We start from the raw sequence: 20,265 nt of genomic DNA on the forward strand, positions 1-20,265 counted from the left end.
AGTGTTTGACTGGTACTTATTTCATTGACCCAGAAAGGATGAAAGACAAAGCTAACCTTGGCGAAATGTGAACTCAGAATGTAAAGACAGACAAAGTAACACTAATCCTTTTGTCCAACATGCTAACAATTCTGTCAGCTCACTGCCTTAAGTGTTTTCTTTCTTTTTTTTTGCTAACATATTATTACTTATTATTTTATGAATTTAATTCACTGACTTGTGGCCATACTGAGGAACAGCCTTCAAGGATATAGCTGCTGATAACATTGACTTCAGTACATGTAACCTGCTACTTATTTTATTGAAGAATGAAAGTCAATGTTGACCTTTGAACTCAGAACATACAGGGATATAACCAAATGTCACATGAAATTTTGTATGACATTCTTCCACTTCTGCCATGTACCACCTCATGAAAATGTGTGTTTGCACAGGGATGCGAATGTGTGATTGTCAGATTAAAAGTAATGTTTTGCAGACAGTGATAAGCAAAAGCTTGAAACAGAACTTGCAAATTCCTTTTCTCTTACTTATTTTCAATCTGTTGATTTGAACAGGTGTCTGCAGAAGAAAACATGGTGTTTTTAAGAATAGAACTTTACATGCTATTATATTCAGCATGAACAGCAAAAGTTTGAAGTCATCTAAATTTCAGTGCCTGATTTTATTGAATAAGTTGAAAATAAATATTCTAAAAAGAACTTTGAAAGTTGTTTCAAACATGTTCATTTTTAACCCACCCCACCCACTTCTACTCCAATGTGTTTGCAAAACAATCTCCCTTTAAATTATTTAATTTTGAGAAAGTACACAGCCTATGGCTAATAAGACCTATGGAATTTGTCTGAAATTATAGATGGCTCCAACCATATGTAAAAAAAATTTTGAAACCTTAACCTCTACTTTTCATGCAACTTCTCTCAAATTTCTAGTTGTCAAGCAACAGTAACATAAGTTTAAGCAATTAATACCACATACACATATGTGCAATTAATAAACATATGTGCAATTATATGCGATTAATACCACATACACATATATAATACTTATATACATACTAAAAGTGAACTACAGAAAACCAAAAAATAGACAAAGAGGTAAAAAAAAAAGCTGAAAAAAACCATTAACCAATAATACCAGGTGTAGCTGTGTTCTCTAATGGGGGATACCAAATGTTCTCTTTTTGTGAGCATTGAAGGCATTTTTGATCCCGTTTACAGTCTATTGGTTTGAAACTTTTATCAAAACAAATTTCAGTCTGCAAGATATATTGTCTGTGTTCCTGGAAAGAAAAACCAATGAAGATGATGATTATTATTATTATTATTATTATTATTAAAAAATTTTTAAATTGTTATCATTATTATTATTATTATCATTATTATTATCATTATCATTATCATTATCATTATTATCATTATTATTATTATCATTATTATTATCATTATTATTATCATTATCATTATTATTATCATTATTATCATTATTATTATTATCATTATTATTATTATTATTCATATACACACAACAGATTAGGCTGTTGGAAAAGAAACATTCCCAACATCGGGCTACAATAAGTAACCTTAGATACCAAGAACCCTCCTAAGTATCCTAGCTGTCCCTTATAACACTGTTTTCTGAAGCTGTACTAAACTGGGTTTTATGCCTATTTCCTCTACTCATTTGTTCAAATCTAAAGGGATAGTTCCTAATGCACCAATAACTACTGGGATACAGTTTACCCACACTTTCCATAGTCTCTGTAATTCAATGGCTAGGTCCTGGTACTTTGCTATCTTTTCTATAGCTCTCATATTGATTTTTTTCATCATTTGGGACTGTCAGGTCAATTATCTGGCACTTTCTATTCTCTTTATCTACTACTATTAAAGCAGGCCTTTTAGCTTCTATTACTCTATCAAGTTGAATTTTAAAGTCCCACAAACTTTTGTATTTCTTACTTTCTAGTACTTTACTAGGTTCATGTTCAATCCTAGCTTTCTACATAACTCCCAGTGGATTACTCTCCCTAGGCTGTCATGTCTTTTCTTGTATTTTTTCTGTGCCAGCATGCTACATTCACTTACTGTATGAGTAACACTTTCCTCTTTTGATTTGCATAACCTACATTGGGAATCTACTTGGTTTTTGTCTATCTTGACTTTTATCCAATTACTCCTTAATGTTTGATCCTGTGCTGCTACTAACAAACTTTCTGTCTCCCTTTTTAGCCTTCTTTTCTGCAACTGTAACCATGTCTCACTACTACTATTTGCTGCAACTATCTTTAGGAACCTACCATACGAAGCCTTCTCTTGCCAGTCAGATAACTTTTGTTCTTTTTCTGGTTTTTAATTTCATTTGATTCTTTGGTTTCCTGATGTCTTGCTGGGACTATTGCAGCTCTTAATAAATTTTCTTCCCCATTACCTACATAGGAATCTATATCTACTCTAGCTAACTCTATGCAGTCTTCTACTGATATTAACCTTCTTCTGCCTTCCTTTCTAGGTAAGTATAATCTTACTACTTCTGCCCTTGGGTGGCATCCTCCATTCATATTGAAATCGTTCCTAGTTCTCCTGTCTAGCTTTGGTATTTCAGTTTTTGTCCAATCAACAAAAGCTGCTGAGTATCTAAGTAAAGATACTGCCCAAGTATTTATAGCTGTCACTAGATTCAGACCATTTAGCTTTGATTTCATTAGCTTCCTTACCGTTCTGATGTACTCCTCAATTTTCATTTTCATTTCTATAGTTAGTACTCTGTCAAATTCTGATACTCCTAAATACTTATAACTCTCTCCTTTTTTCATGATTTTAATGTCTGGTCACCTGGTAATTAGATACTTTCACTGTTAACTGTCTGTCCCCTTTCCATGACTAATATTGCACACTTATCTGTGCCAAATTCCATGCTTATATCTTTGCTGAAGAGTCTTACAGTCTGTATTAAGGAATCTATCCCTTTCATTCTTACGATAAAACTTCAGCTCATCCATGTAGAGCGAATGGGTAATTTTTCCATTACTATTTCTGAGCTGATACCCTTCCTTTGCCTCCCTTAATACTAAACTGAGGGGGATCAAACATAAGACAACTATTAAAGGAGATAATGAGTCTCCTTGGAAAATTCCTCTCTTGATATTAACTTTCCCTAAGACTGTGTCACCTGAATAAAGTTTATATTTGTAGGCTGTAGGTTGATAGCAAGTTATAGTGAAGATATTTATTTTGGGTTGATGCAGGAATTTTGTTGTTTGATGAATTAATTTTTCTTCAGTCAGGCATAGAAGTAAAGATGTATCAAATTTAGATCTTGATATTCTTTGAATAGAAAGTTTGTTTTTGTTATGTTTAAAGTTTCACAAAAGGATATTTGTAGACAAATGAGTTGACCACACAACACAAGTCAGACTAAGATTGAATAGATGTTATTAGATTTCTATTAAGAAACTTTCAGCTGGGTAGTTTGGGAATGTTAGGATTAAGGAGACTATGCTACTATAAATAATTATTTTAAAATTCAATAACCCTAACCCTGACCATACTGTGTGATAAACACTCATTTATGAACATTAAAACATTAAAAACATAATTTTCAATACAAAAAATGTGATCTGAATTTGAATGTTTACATTTTCACATCTCTGCCTGATTGAACCCTAAACAATAACAAAATTCCCATTTCAAACAAAAATAAATCTTTCATCATAACTTTCTATCAAGTCACACTCTATAAACACATACTTCCCTCCTATCACTCCTTCCTACACAACTACTCCCCCAGTCAACCTACCTCACAGCTAATTATCATTCACAAAGCTCAACCCATCCATCCTGCCCCCCCCCCTTAAAAAAAACTTGCCAAAAACTATATAAAGTCAGAATGTTTGAAAGTAAGGAATGAATGTTAACAACAGGAAGGTCATCCAGCAATAAAGCTCTCATCCAGGCCTGTTCACATGAAAAAATGGATGTTAAATAAATGGACAAACGTTTGGAACCAGACTTACCTTACTGTGAACACAGGTTATAATAGACTCAACATTCCAATTTTTTTTGATTACATTTCTGAAGTCTTCACACTATAAACAGAGAAAAGAATGGATGCACAAGTAGAGATAGAAACATGGAACAGGCAAAAATGAATGAAAGGATATATAAAAACATAGCTTGTTGGTGAGAAGGTGGATGTATATTTAGGTTTAAGTAGGTAGGTATATATGTAGGTAAGTAATTAGATGGACAGCTACTTATGTAGGTAAGTATTGGGTTGACCAAAAAGTCTGATTAGTTTTTATCAGCACTAAACTTCAAGCATTCTGATAAGTAGCTAACTTCAGTCTGTCCCTTGTGCATGTGCACTTGTTAGATATTTGAAACTTCAATGCAGTTTGATGTGAACTTGCGACAAAACAGGTTGTATTTTGTGTGTTTAGGATCACTCTGAAAATAGAGAGCCAAAAAAAAAACAACATTATCGACAGCTCATGCTTTTTCTATTTTATAAAAAGGCAAGAAAGCAGTGGAAAGCTGAAGGAAGATATGCACATTATGTATGGAGAGGATGTTATTATGGAACATGAGTGCCAGAAGTGGTTTCCAACATTTCAATCAGGAAATGTTTTGGTCCTCACTCTGGAGAGCCAACTGAGATTAACAGTGTCAAAATGAAGGAGTTAGCTGACACCAATCCTTTTCTATGATCAGAAAGATCACAGATGTTCTCCAAGTATCCAAATCAAGTGTTGAAAATCATCCGCATCAACTTGGTTACACCAGCAGGCTTGATGTTTGGGTTCCACATCAATTGAATGAGGCTAACCTCACCTAATGGTTTTCAATCTGCAATTTTTTTTTACAGAAATATGAAGAAAACAGTCATGGGGAAGCAGGCAATGTGAATCACCACAAACAACCTTCAAAGCAAGACATCACTTAAAGGTTACACTTTCAATTTGAAGGGATTGAAAGGGTCTTGTCTTTTACAAACTTTTTTCCATGGACAGGACCATCTATTTGGGTGTGTACTGTGATCAGCAGGACAAATTAAATACAGTAATCCACCAGGAGTGTCCAGTACTTGCTAGTTGTAAGGGTATTGTCTTTTATTGCGACAATGCCAGACTGTACACTTCTTTATGCATGCAGTAGAAGTTACAGGGGTTTGTTTGACTGGGAGCTTTGCTGTACCTTCCATATTCAACTGACCTTGTGCCTTCAGATTTCCACCTGTTTTGATCTCTTCAGAATTCATTGAATAGACAGACCTTCAACTTGAAAGAGGTTATAAAAATTCACCTGGAAGAGGTTTTTGTTAGTAAAGGCAGGAAATCTTTTGAGGAGGAAATAAGGGATCTTCCCACAAGATGTTAGAAGATACTGGAGCAAAATAGCAATTATATCATTGACTGAATAAATCAGCTTGTGTTTAAAACTTGTATCCTATTTTTGCTTCAAAATAATACTAATGAACATTTTGGTCAACTCAATACATATGTATGTAGTTAAGTGGACAGATTGCAAAGTTCAGGAGTAGAAAGTTAGATTGAGATGCTAAAGAATGAGTTTCATAGATTGAAAGAGAAATTAGTATAGCGCACACACACATATATATATACATACATGTACATACATACACATGTGTGCACATGCAAACACATACACACACATATATAGATATATATGTATGTGTGTGTATGTATATATAATAATAATAATAATAATAATAATAACAACAACAACAACAATACCAGGATAGAATTTTTAAATATTAAATACATCACTATGTACATTTCCACAGATCAGAGTTGGTATCCTTGGGATTAGTTCAGTATAGTCCATATTATCCATGAGGATCATCATCGATCCATTTCATCAGGTGATACTGTATAATTGGATGAATCACAGATGCTTATCCTTTCTTGCCAGTATGAAGGCCAATCTAGCTAAGTGAGTATTTCTGTATATAGTTGGTAGGAGGATGTAGGTGATGGCAGCAGAGGAAGGAATGGCAGTAATATGGGGATGACAGTAGTGTTGTTTGTGGTGGTGCTGGGTTTATTTACTATACATTTTGCAGATTTTAAGGATGGTCACTCATTCAGCAGATTTAAGGATGGTCACTCATTCAGCAGATTTAAGGATGGTCACTCATTCAGCAGATTTAAGGATGGTCACTCATTCAGCAGATTTAAGGATGGTAGTATATTTCTTTGTTCTATTTAATTCAAGACCTGACTCTTCTCAATAAATTATGGTCAGCTGCTATACAGTGGGGTTTGTTAGAAACGTTAGCGTGCCGGGCCAAATGCGTATTTCGTCTGTCGTTCTGAGTTCAAATTCCGCCGAGGTCGACTTTGCCTTTCATCCTCTCGGGGTCGATAAATGAAGTACCAGTTTCGCACTGGGTCGATGTAATCGACTCAATCCCTTTGTCTGTCCTTGTTTGTCCCCTCTATGTTTAGCCCCTTGTGGGTAGTAAAGAAATATACATTGATTAATGCCACCCCTTTTATGGTGACCTTTTCACTGTTTCTGTTGTTGTAGTAGTGTGTCATCTTAAACATTGGTATTTTCAATTATTTGTTTGGGTTCCTTCACTACTCTATGATTTGTTACTTGTTTGCAAAATATTTTTTTCAAATCCCATGAATGCAAATTTGTTTCTATGCTTGCATGATATGACCATCTCAGAGTATCTATTTATCATGTTTTCCCTGGATGTTATTAATTCCAGGGTTTCTTCAAGGTATATGTTACATTCTCATGAAGTCCCATTATAAGGTGTAGCACTTTTTATAATTGACCAGTGGATTATGTATTCCACTTTATTCTGCTTAAGCCTCCAGACAAGGTTTGACAGAGATCTAGAGTGTCTTTTGTTTATATTGGAAAACGATGAGAAACAGTTTCTCAGACAAGTTTTCGGGGTGTTTGCAGTACTACCAATGTACACATATTTCTGCATATTTGCCTTGACCTTGCATTTGTACACTACATTCTGTATCATACAGTTGTGGCCAAATCTGCATTTGTCTTTTTATTTGCAGTTATATATGATACTATTTTTTCTTTTTTTCTGCAGAGTTATTATTGGTGGTCCTCTTTCTTCTTCCTCTTGTAATCATGTATTCATTTTCCTTATGTATGTATTGTAATTCTAATTGTGTGGTGTTGTTTGGACCTGCTTTTGCTATTGATGAGCTTTTGCTAGCACCATTCTATCATTGTATATAGTTCTGTTAGCCGTGGTTGGTTTATATATCTCATCTGGTTTTATTCCATTTAGTTTGTGTATGTGGTACACTAGATTGTGGGAAGTTGCATATGCTAGTTTTACATTGTGTCTGTTTATGATTTTGTGATATTTGGAAGATTTGGGGAAATGTCTATCTAATGCTGTGAAGAATTCCTGGCCTATTTTGGATTTTACTTGTGAATCAAAGATCAGATTAAACCAGATAATTTCATAAGTTATTCTTCAATTTCTTTTAATATATCTCTTAGGTTTGTTCATGTCCCCTTGGTTTGTTGTCATTATTACTATCTGTATTTAAAGGTGGGATTCTTTCTTACTTTGGCTGTAGTTTCATGGGTTCTGTTTTATATCTATCTCTGTTATTGTCATAGTATTTTCTTTCCCTTTTGGTCCCTATTATGTTTACTATTTTTCTAAGTTCTTGTATTCTGTAGCTATTTATATGATTATTGGAACTATTCATAGTAACCACTGAGTCTTGAGTCACCCAAGTTCTTATTTGGCTTAAGGAATGGTTCAAATTTCCCATCAGTAAGGCTAAGTTTTACATCTAAGAATTTTATGACTATTTCAATTTTCTATCTAAAATTCTTTAAAAATTTGAAGAGTTTTTCTTGCATCTTTCTATTTCTACTTTGTTACTTTGGTGTATAGTGAACAGTGCGTCATCTCTATGTAAACCTCCTCAACATATTTGGTAGCCAACATCCAATTTCCAATAATAAGTATATGCCAACCAAATCTGTAACTTGTGCAGAGTCACTAGACCCCATAGTTATGTCAAATGAGTCAACCTTGTTCCATCGAGTCCATAGCTTATCTCCATATTCTATAGTGGTACTTCTAGTAGCTAAAATTATGTCCATTTCTTCCTTAATTAGGTCAGAGTTTGTCTTAGCGAATATTAGGGGCTTGTTTAGTAGGATTGAGTTTATGGACTTGTAGTAGTTCAATATGTCCAACCAAGCAAACTAGGTCTTAGTTTTGTTCTCGAGGCTTTTAAACCAGGTGATAACTTCATTGGTGTTGGACCACAATTTGATGTTGGTTACACCTTTTAATTTAGAGATTATCCTATCTATAATAACTTTGCTAATTATACCTATATCTGATTTGGATGGGCATATAAGTCTTACTGTTGGGTTATCATGGAAGTTTTCCTTATAGTCTTATTCTGGGTGTCATAGGTGTGTCAGGTCTAGTCCTATCCTGCATTTTTTGGTATAACCATGATGCAACCCCAAAAATCTGACTCACTAGTCAATATCATTAGACAGTAGCCAGCATAATGAAATAGGAGCTTTATTTGCATACTCCTAACATTACCTAAACAAATTTAAAAGATATATATATACGACCCCAGCCAAATGACTGAAACAAATAAAAGAATATATATGTATGCAGATGTGTGTGTAAGCACCCATTACATTCTCAGAGTGGTTGATATTAAGATGGGCATCCAGCTGTAGAAACTATGCCAAATCATACTGGAGTCTGGTGCAGCCTTCCAGCCTGCCAGCCCTGGTCAAACTGTCCAGTCCATGCTAGCATAGAAAATGGATATTAAATGATGATGATGATGAAATATATATATATATATATATATATATATATATATATATATGCATGCAACACAAAAAATGTGCCAACGCATGGACAAAACAGAAGCTAGCATTGTAGGTCATGTAGGTCACCACTAAAATGCTACACACATTTATTCATCTGAGACCTTGATTTTAGGCAACTCTCACACAGGTCTTGATGATAAATGTTCCAGTTATTCACTCAACAGAACTAACAATTTATTAGTGAAGGCTCATGGTACAGTGGTTTGAGTGTTCATCTCATGATTATAAGGTTGTTGGGTTTCATTCTTATATCAAGCAGCATGTCATGTCCTTGAGTAACCTACTTCATTTTACATTGCTACAGTCTACTCAGCTGTAATGAGTACCAACAAGGTGTTGGTATGGCTTTCTCTTCATCCAGCTGTCACATACTGGACATTCTGCTGGTTTAAAGGTGAAGGAGTGAGCAAGCCCAGGAAGGTATCTAAGTTTGCTCATAACTACATAGGCACCTAAAACAATTAGCAAAAGCATGCTACATGTTATAGTATACTGCTGTATAAGTGTCTGAGTACTCCCCAAACAATTATACATTTGATATAATTTCCAGGTGAACTAAGAATGACAAAGTGTATAACAAAGCTGGACCCTCAAATAACAGGCATAGTCAGTCCATTGGGTTTTCATATAATTTCTGTCCATCCAATGTTATTCACAAAGCTTGGAGCAACTGGAGACTAATGTAGGAGACACTTGCTAATGATGTTATGAAGTGGGATTTGAACATGGGACATCATGATGGTGAGGTGAACTTCTTAACCACTCATCGATGTATTCAACATACAAATGCACACACAGATATAGGAACACATGTATCCATACAAATATTTATAGTTGAAACAAAGACCTACCTTGTAAGATGTATAGTTCACTGCAATAATGCCACTCCTTTCATAAATACTGCCAAAGACAAGGAGCAACACTTAAAATGTTTCTCATCAAAGATTAGGTTTTATTTAACCTTTTAACATTTAAATTGGCCATATTCAGTCAAAATATCCTACATGTCTTATGTTCGAACTAGCCAGATCCAACCTTTCACCCTTACACTACAATGTCAGTCTAGAAACAAACTCTGAGATCATGAAAGTCTAAAAGCTACAAGATAATACATGATTAATTTAAAACAATGAGAATAAATAAGCATTACATCTGACAGAGTAATATGAATGCTAAATGATTAATTTAAAGCATTAGGCATCAATATTTTGTTGACCCTGTGGTGAGTGTCTTAGTGGTTAGAGTGTTGAATTCATGATTGTAAGATGGTGATTTTGATTCTTGAACCAGGTGATGTGTTGCATCGCTGAGCAAAACACTTCATTTCACATTGCTCCAGTCCACATTTTGTTGCAACGAGCTGGGAATAATGCTTAGTGGCATTTTGTCCATCACTACATTTCATGTTCAAATTCCGTGGAAGTTGACTTTGCCTTTCATCCTTTCAGGGTTGATAAAATAAGTACCAGTCAACCACTGGGAGCCGATGTAATTGACTAACCCTTCCCCGAAACTGCTGACCTTTTGTCAAAATCTGAAACCAATATTTTCCTGACACTACATCATAATGGCTGACTGAATAAAGTGTTGAACTATCAGTTCATAAGTCTCAAGTTCAAAACCACAGTAGTTCTATTTTGTTGTATATTTGAGCAGTACACTTGTAGTTGTTGTTATGTAGCCGTTAATCTCGACTGAGCAGTTATGACTAAAGGTATTCCAACTATGACCATCCAATCTCTTGTTCAGATATATTTTATGTAGTACTACATTACTCAATGTCATCATAATTTTAACATTCACTTTTACAGGTTTGCATGGGTTGGACAAAGTTTATTGAGGCAGACTTTCTATGGCCAGATGCCCTTCCTATCATCAGTCCTCAGCTGTTTCCAAGCAAGGTAATGTTTCACCATAACCAAACATGGTCTTGCAGAATATTGGAAATGAATGACATCACTTGTATAATAGTGACTCTCATTTACAACTATCATGTGATGTCAAAACAAGGAGATACACACACACACACACACACACACACACTATGAATTTCTCTCAGTGTCTCCTTCTCCCAAATCCACTCACAAGTCTTTGATCAGTCTGAGGCTATAGTAGAAGACCCTTGCCCAAGGTGCCATGCAGCAGGACTGAACCCAAAACCTTGTGGTTGGGAAGCTACACCTGCATCTGTGTCCTTTTATCTTTTAAGAAGATAGGTGGTGACTGGAGAGGTTTTGTTGCAATCCAAGCAGGTTAAGCAACCATGTGATGGCTTTATCTATGGCTTGTTATTGTTGTTTAACCTCAAATTAGGTCTGATCAAACAACCAAAACTGTTTCAGCTCAGATCATCCTCCCTTTTTTCAGACATAGTGCATACAGATAAACTATATTATCCAATATGTTTTATTTTTATTTATAGATAGTAAGGCATGATTTGAGGGAAGTTTGGCTACTAGTTCTAACAGATCAAGCAACCATATAGAAGTTCCTGCTTTGACACATTCACCTCAAGCTAGTCTGATGGAAATTCCCACAAGCCTAATTTTACAGCAGAGAGTAAATATACATGGATTTGAGTCAGTCTACATATTTATTGATAGTAAATTAAAGAATGGGATCATGTGATGCAATGTTAGCAGCATAATGACAGGAGTTGTCCTGGAAATTGGAGGTGTCATGGTGGGGGATGCAGCCTGGCTCAGGAAGAAGGATGACATCAAACTCATCAACATGGCAGAGTTGGATGCCATGTTGAAGAGGGTAAACCTGGCCCTGAGGTGGGGGCTGCATACCATCGAGATCCAGACCGATTTGGCGATTGTACTTAGATGGGTGGGATGAGTGGTCACCAGTGAGCAGAAGGTGCAAACCAAAGGAGGCACAGATACGCAGAGATGCTGATAAGACACCGTTTAGGAATTCTGAGCGAGCTAGCTGCCAACATCGATATGAGGCTGAGTGTGGTTTTTGTGTCCTCTGAGAGAAACAGAGCAGATGTCCTGGCCAGAGTAAAGAAAGACTAGTTGCAGGTGCCGGAGGATCCAAAGCACAGAGTGGCCGCAGTCTGTCGACTGAGTGACTCAGAGTTGAGGAGGCTGCATATCATGCATCACATGGAGGTGGATGGGATCCTATTCCTAGCCAGGAAAGTTGACGCTGATGTGACCAGTCAGAGTGTGTAGAAAGCAGTTGGGAGCTGCAACAGGCGCCAGTCCATTGACCCTGCTCCAAGTCTGAATGAAGCAGGAAGCATTCCAGTGGAATACAACTGGAAATGACTGGCAGTGGACATAAATAACCAACCAGCAGGAGACATGCCACTTGATGGTTGACTGCAGACCAAGGCAGTTGGCCATATTGGAGGAAGATGAAGACTGGGACCGCTAAGTAAATCATAAGAATACTAAATGAGATGTTCCTAGAATGAGGCCCCATGGATGAGCTGTTTGTGGACAATGGCACTGATTTCGCTCGGAGGTGCTGAGGAAAATACTTGACAAGTGGCATGTTAGCTGCTTCTTCAGGGCAGCACACCAGCCAAGTGGCAATGTGGTTGTGGAGAGGCATCATCGTACCATCAAGACTATGGCAGGGAGAGGCAACAACTCACTGACTGAGGCCAATTTTTCATATAATATGTTGCCCAAGTTGGGACAAGCTGAGGAGTCAGTGTGACACAAGGCAATATTTAAGTACAAGTGGAGACATCCATGTAATGCATCACTGTAACCAGAAGAGAAAGAGCATGCCTTTGTGCAGGTTGGGGAAGAAGTCTGGGTTAAAACCTCAAATGCATGGTGCACATCACAATGGAGAAAGGGGACAATAACTTTTGTAAATTTGAGGAATAATGTGTCCATAGATGGAATGCTACATCCAGGATCATCAATGTGTTGCAGGATGGAGTCAGCAGCAATGGACAAGAGGATGAAGTCGGTAGCAATATGCCAAGGACTGAGGCCAGTCCTGAAGTCCCACGGCAGTCACAGAGGGAGTGGTGCCCGTTTCACTGGTTGACTGATTACAAGATAAGTTAAGGTGTGTGGTCAGGGTTGAGGAGAGGGTGTGGGTAGGTTGGTTGAATGATCATCAGATCAGCGGGGAGACATGTGGTATTATGAGCTAGGCTGTGTTGGAGGGAAGGACCAGATCCTGTCAGAAGTGGCGCTTGCGGGTCCTACCAGAAGGGCTGTGGTGGATATGCAGGTGTCCACGAGGTGCAAGTAGATTCCCCAGTTGACAGCATACGTGAGCAGACCAGTTGGACCAGTATGGCAGCAAACAGACCACGTGGACGTTGTGAGTGACCCCTTCCAAGTAGACAGGTAAGACCTTCATAACTCTCCCTCTACTCCTTTCAGTTTGTCTTTTCCTTCTTCACATCACAATGGTATCACTTAGTATAAAACATCAAATGGTCACCCAATAACATATATATCTATTGTTTACTTGTTTCAGCACACTAGTCAAAAGTTGTAGTGGTTTAGCCATAGGTAAGTCCTGGTTTAAGAAATCTGTGATCAAAGATGTTCCAACCATGACTAGTTCAACTTTTATTGGGTGTAACTTATCTTAGATTACATCTTTTTTTTTTCTAATTGCTTAGTCAGAAGAGAAAGGGTGGCATCAGTTACCCCCTTTTCAGAGGCTCCAAGACAGTTTGAAGAAAAGGTGAAAGTTATTCTTAGATAAGAGAATCTGAACACTTGCAACACAATGAGATGTGCTCCAGATACCCAAGAGCCAGGTGTGGTCTTAAACCATCTGACAAATTAAGTTAACTACCTAAGAACAAGAGCAGCCACTCTGATGGGCTGCCACATAGATTTTGTCTTCTGAACTTCACTCACAAGGTTTTGGTCAACTTGAAGTTATTGTACACCAGCCTCTTATAATTCAATGCAGCTTTCTCTTCCTTGTATTAAGCTGCTAAGTTAACATCCAGTCAACAAAGCTAGTGTTGTCTTGGTTCTCTGATAATAGAATTGAGAAAGTAATTTTAACTACACTTTTCAGGTACTTAAACCAGCAGCTAACTTAGAGAAATGCTTAACTTAATTTGTGTGTGGAAGTGCATGAGGAAATGCTTGTGAATGCATGCGATTATATGAATACAAATATGATTACATGTATAAAACTGTGAATGAAGTGTTTTTGATTATGAATACATATGTATGTAATCATGTATGTGGTTTTGTGGAATTGCATGATTGCTTGATTGTGCATGGTGTGAGCGTGTGTGTGTATGTGTGAGTGTGTGTGTGTGTATGAGTGTATTAGTGTGTGTGAAGGACACGTTGCATGTGATTGAAAGAGCGGAAGAGATTAGTTTCAGCTAGTAAATACTTACTGTCTAAGGTTATATTGCTTGTTAAGTTTGATCCCCATCTCAAAGTAAGATTTCTCATTGAAGATATAGGGTTTGTCCACAGCACAAGTTCCATGTTTTTCCCATTCATGTTTCCTGAAAATGAAAACAAAAACAAACTAAAAAGCCTTTAGATTAAGCTTTCAAGGCTTGGATAAAATATCTTATCATATGCATTCTTGTAACCATTATCACCATAATATAAAAGATTTGTTGTTAAGTATTGTTGGCAAATTATAGGAAGTATGGAAGACTTACAGGTAGACATACACATAGATGTATAGAGACACACACACATATATATATATATACAGTTACACATTCACTAATACAGAGACAAGTAAATTAATGTTATTGGTGTCATGATGGGCATCCAGCCATAGAAACCATGCTGAAGCAGACAGTAGGGCTTGGTGCAATCTTCTGACTAACCAGTAACTGTCAAACCATCCATCCCATGCCAGCATGGAAAATGGACATTAAATGATGACAATGATGATGGCTTTTTAGGCTTAATCTTTCCTTTAATGATTGTTTTCTTTTCTATACCAAATTCTTTGTTATTCTTTTCAGTTGCATCAAAAGTAGGCAGAAATGTCTAATGTTGCTAGTGTCTATTTGCAGTAACTACAATAACTTTCTCTTATCTTTTATCTATTGACTGTAGCCATGCCAGTGGGGCCACACCAGTGGGACCATGCCAGTGGAACCATACCAGTGGGACCATGCCAGAGGGGCCATGCCGGTGGGCCATGCCAGCGGGGCACTGCCTTGAAGGCAGGTTTTAGTTGAATAAATGAAACCCAGTACTTGTTTTTAAGTATGGTGCTTATTCTATAAAAGTCTTTTTTACCAAACTACTAAGTTACAGGGTTGTAAACAGACCATCACCAATTATCAACTGGTGATAGGGAACAAATACCTGCACACACATACATACACACACACACACATTGAGGGCATTTGGGCTAAATTTGATGATTTTTTTTTAGTGTCTCCCTTTTTCAGGAACAGCTTGATGTATTGGTGAACAGTCAATGGCATTGCAGAACATAAAGATTAAAGTTATAGGTGAGAAAAAGTGAACTGACATGAAGGACTGGAAGCCATCTGAATATTGGAAAAGAGTTACCTGTATCTCGATGATTCATGCCAGGTATCAAAATACCTATTTCTTTACTACCCACAAGGAGCTAAACATAGAGAGGACAAACAAGGACAGACAAACGGATTAAGTCGATTACATCGACCCCAGTGCGTAACTGGTACTTATTTAATCGACCCCAAAAGGATGAAAGGTAAAGTCAACCTCGGCGGAATTTGAACTCAGAACATAATGGCAGACGAAATACAGCTACGCATTTCGCCCAGCATGCTAACGTTTCAGCCAGCTCACCGCCAGGTATCAAAATACCAACGTCATGATTTCTGCTCAATGTCCTGTGAAAGCTGGAAAGGCCATAAGATATAACACAGACAATGGCAGTGGAGACTATGAAACTATGACAAGCAGGAAGAGATACAACAGGCATTCTCACTGCATCCACATGCTGGAATTCATCCTCATGTCTTTGAACAAGGCCTTAGGCTAAATTCATACAGCTATGTGAAGCTACTGGAGATTGAGGTCAGTCTCTGGCTGGAAAGGATTACTACTGGAAGGCCATATGTGTGACAGCAGGATTTGACCCTTTGCCATACCTCTGGAAAGACTCAGAGGTGGTTGTCAGGGAATTTCTACAACTTCACCAGCCTTAATTTCTGGCCTCCTAATTCACTCGATTGTAATCTCATGGATTATAATGTGTGGGATGCAGTTGTGAAAGACACCAAATACTCTGCCTGCAACACCATAGCCAAACTGGTAGCCAAGATCAAGAAGGTGTTCAAAGATTTTCCCAGAGACACAGTGAAGAACACCTGCACTAGGTTCCAGAACTGTCTTGAGACCATGATGGAAGCTGAGGGCAGCTACTTTGAGTAAACTGTTATCTTGATATTTTTTGATTTATAAAATATTTTCATTTTTGGATGGGATATTGTGTTTCCTTTTCCTTTTATGCAATCTGTCAAATTTAACCCAAACACCTAGTACATACACAATGGGCTTCCATACAGTTTCTGTCTACCACTGAACCCCAAATCATTGGTTGTAAAGCAAGCCTCTTAATCATACAGCTATCTTCTATCTTTTATTTGTTTCAGTCATTATACTATGGCCATGCTGGGGCAACACCTTGAAGAATTTTTAGTCAAATGAATCGACCCCAATATGTTTTTTTTAAACCTGGTACTTATTTTATTGGTCTCTTTTACTGAACCACTCAGCTTGGTTGTCAAATGGTGGTGGAGGACAAAGACAGACAGACACACACACACATATAATGGGCTTATTTCAATTTCCATCAACCAAATCTACTCACAAGGATTTAATCAGCTTGAGGCTGTAATAGAAGACACTCGCCCAAGGTACCAGGCACTGAGATTGAATCCAGAACCTAGTGGTTAGGAAGTAAATGTCTAACCACACAGCAGCATCTGTGACTATGGCTCAGTGGTTAGAGTGTTGGGATTACAATCATGAGATAGTGAGTCTGATTCCCAGACTGGGTTATTGTGTTGTGTCCATAAGCCCCAGACTGGGTTATGTGTTGTGTTATTTCATGTTGCTCCAGTTCACTCAGTGTAGAAATGAGTGGCAACATCACTGGTTTCAAGCTGTATCAGCCTTTGCCTTTCCCTTGGCACACATGTATATCATGGCTCTTACACTGTTCACTTTCCTGATTTTTGTACATAATTCTATGTACTGTACATGCACCTTCGATGAGTTGTAGTACACCTGAGCACTATACACAATAATTTCATTATTTAGTTCTATATTTAAGAGATGAGGAATTATGTATATTATTTACATTTAACGGATATTTGTCCTTATCTTGTTTGTTGTTAACACAACGTTTCGGCTGATATACCCTCCAGCATTCATCAGGTGCCTTGGGGAAATTTCGAACCTGGGTTCTCATTCCTAAGGTATTTTTCAATGTAATTATTATCATTAATATTATTATTCAGGACACAGCTTGGAACTGAACTCGGAATCTTGTGGTTAGAAGCCTGTGCTCTTAACCACTATACCATATGCCACAGGCATATCAGCCGAAACATGTTAACAACAAAGAAGATGGGGACAAATATCCGTCAAATGTAAATAATGTAAATTTCATTATCATTATTATTATTATTATTATTATTATTATTATTATTATTATTATTTTATTTACCCTTCATATGCTGTCCTATCATCAACCCCATATGATTAGTTAAATGAGGTGGTGCTTAGGTACATATTTATTTACATTTTAAGAAATAGGATTCTGCAATTGTCATCAGCAATTAAGTAAGTAGTGGTAAATGAACCTAGGTAAAATATTACATGACAATAAAACTAATTAATTCAATCTACAAGCTAAGCTGCTGAAAATGCTCCCATGGGTCTAATTTCACAGTGGAGACTAAATATATATGGTCAGAAGTCCAAACAATTACTTATTCACAAGCTATCCGATACAGTCTCTAGCTATTGAGTGAAAAGATAATTTCAGTCTATAGCTATCAATTAATAGATAGACAGAAATAGTTTATAGAACTTTAATGTGGTTATGTTGGATGCTTCCTGAGTTTTTGTTATTTTAATGAAAATATCCAAATAGCGAATAGAAACCCATTATGTAACTGTCAAAATAAAATAAAATTCCATGAGACTGGATGGTAACTTACCAAAATGAGGTCCTTCCTGTAGAAGTGAAGACATTAGGCCAACGTATTTTCAGTTCATCCTCGATGGACTGAAAATATATCATTAGAAGGAATATATAATATATATAAATAATCAGATAAGATTTTCCGATTTTTATGGAAAGTAAAAATGTTATTTATCTTATATATGTCAGTTAAATGGAATTTTAGACGTTAAACTAAAAATTAAACTTATCATTTAAAATTTATAATTTAAAAATTTGGAATTAAAATTAAACTAAACTAAAATTAAACTAAAACCAAGTTAGCAATTAACTATAAATTTAGTGTTACAAGAATTATATCACTTTAAATCAATATGTAAATAATAATAATTTTAGGACTAATAAGTAGAAATATATTATAATATCGAAAATTGAAATTTTAACCATTAAACTAAAAATTTGGTGTTGCAAAAAAAAATGTCATTAATTATAATTATGGCGTAAATTATTAATACAGGGAAAAAAACAGAAATATGTATTTTAACGATAAAAGTAACAGATAAGTGTGATGTGTGTATATATATATATATATATATATATAGTATATTAAATTAGAGACAAAACCACTATTATGCAAATCAAACAAAGAAAGACTTAAGCCAATACATAAAATAATTTATATAAATTTAGAAATTTAACAATTATAAATAATTTATTTATAATTGTTAAATTTCTAAATTTATATAAATTATTTTATGTATTGGCTTAAGTCTTTCTTTGTTTGATTTGCATAATAGTGGTTTTGTCTCTAATTTAATATAATATAATATTTTACTATAAAATTGGATTCAATCCTAAATCTGATTTTTCCCTGTAAATTTGGATTTATTCCCTAATATTTATTATTATATATATATATATATATATATAATGGCTGGAAAATTCACAGTTCTAAATGACATAAACCCCAGTATGTTGAACAGTAAATTTTCATTTATCTGTATTCCTTACATCTATCACAGTGGGTGGTGGGGGACAAGGGGCATTCCACAAAAGTTTTTTCGTTTTTCAGTACTTCACTCTTCTTGCAGCTCAGAAGTTGTTGTCAAACTCAAGATAGGTCCTGTTGAAACAGATGCTTGATGAAAGGAGTTCCAGTTGCAACAGTATGACCTGTTCATATTTCCAGGCATGTTCTATGAAAGTTTATATTATCAAATGTATCCATCCTGTTTAAATGTAGAAGGGTGTGATTTGAGGGAGATAAAGCTGCAGATTTTAACTGGTAAAATGACCAGATACAGACAACTTCATTGTTCAGCAACATATAGTGTAAAGGACTTGTGAAATATCTGTGCAGATTGTTAATCTCATCTTTGCTTTAGTTCCTCATCATCATCAAATATATTTTCCTCTTTTTGTATGCATAGTTAGGCTCGGCTTTGATGTATGAACTTCTACTTCATATAAAATTCCAGTGTTTTATCTCCCAGATTCCAGTGCTCAGATCCACTGGCCATAGTTCTATTGGAACATATATATAGAAAGTTGAAACATATGTTAACTAAAAAGGATTGTACAGAAGTAAAAACGTTTTATGAAACAGGAAAAAAAAAATTGTTTTGGATTGGCAGGAATGTAAGAATACCGAAGAAAATGCCTTACAAAGTTTAGTTGATAAACTTTATTTTTTTATTTAAAATTCTACCAAGAGCAACTTTGCCTTTCATTTTCTGAAAGGTGATAAAATACAGAGCCAGACAAGTACTAGAGTCAATATAATTCATTGCAGACTCACAACATTACAAAAATACCAGGAAAAAAAGCTTAGTGACATTTTATTCAAATACCATGAAAGCTGACTTTGCCTTTCATCCCTTCAGGGTTGATAGAATAAGCACCAGTCAAGGACTCAGGCTGATGTAATTGATATACTCCTTCCAAAAAATTGCTGACCATGTATATATGTATATATATATATATGTGTGCGTGTATGTTTGTCCCTCTAGCATTGCTTGACAACCGATGCTGGTGTGTTTATGTCCCCGTCACTTACCGGTTCAGCAAAAGAGACCGATAGAATAAGTACTGGGCTTACAAAGAATAAGTCCCGGGGTCGAGTTGCTTGATTAAAGGCGGTGCTCCAGCATGGCCACAGTCAAATGACTGAAACAAGTAAAAGAGTAAAGAGTATGAGTTAAATTTTGAAACCAATATTACTAAAAGTTATATTGTTAATAATGGTAATACACACCTTAGA

The 20,265-nt window shown here is 36.0% G+C and overlaps 1 protein-coding gene across 7 annotated transcripts in view; it reads right to left on the reverse strand.

Annotated features, from left to right (window-relative positions):
• Positions 1-20,265, reverse strand: part of LOC115217081 (ribonuclease Oy) — a 53,584-nt gene that overhangs the window by 14,194 nt on the left and 19,125 nt on the right. For 4 of the 7 annotated variants that reach the window (XM_036507395.1, XM_036507398.1, XM_036507397.1 and 1 more), the window contains exons 6-11: positions 18,043-18,110; positions 14,245-14,358; positions 9,743-9,791; positions 4,016-4,087; positions 1,138-1,282; positions 531-561 (exon numbers count right to left, since the gene is read on the reverse strand). In XM_036507395.1, coding sequence (XP_036363288.1) covers positions 531-561; positions 1,138-1,282; positions 4,016-4,087; positions 9,743-9,791; positions 14,245-14,358; positions 18,043-18,110 — 479 coding nt within the window. The remainder of the gene's footprint in view (positions 1-530; positions 562-1,137; positions 1,283-4,015; positions 4,088-9,742; positions 9,792-14,244; positions 14,359-18,042; positions 18,111-20,265) is intronic. The other 3 variants (XR_005001259.1, XR_005001260.1, XM_036507399.1) reach the window with 1 other exon arrangement.

The sequence above is a fragment of the Octopus sinensis genome, linkage group LG11 (assembly GCF_006345805.1).
Source record: "Octopus sinensis linkage group LG11, ASM634580v1, whole genome shotgun sequence".
Taxonomy (NCBI): Eukaryota; Metazoa; Mollusca; class Cephalopoda; order Octopoda; family Octopodidae; genus Octopus; species Octopus sinensis.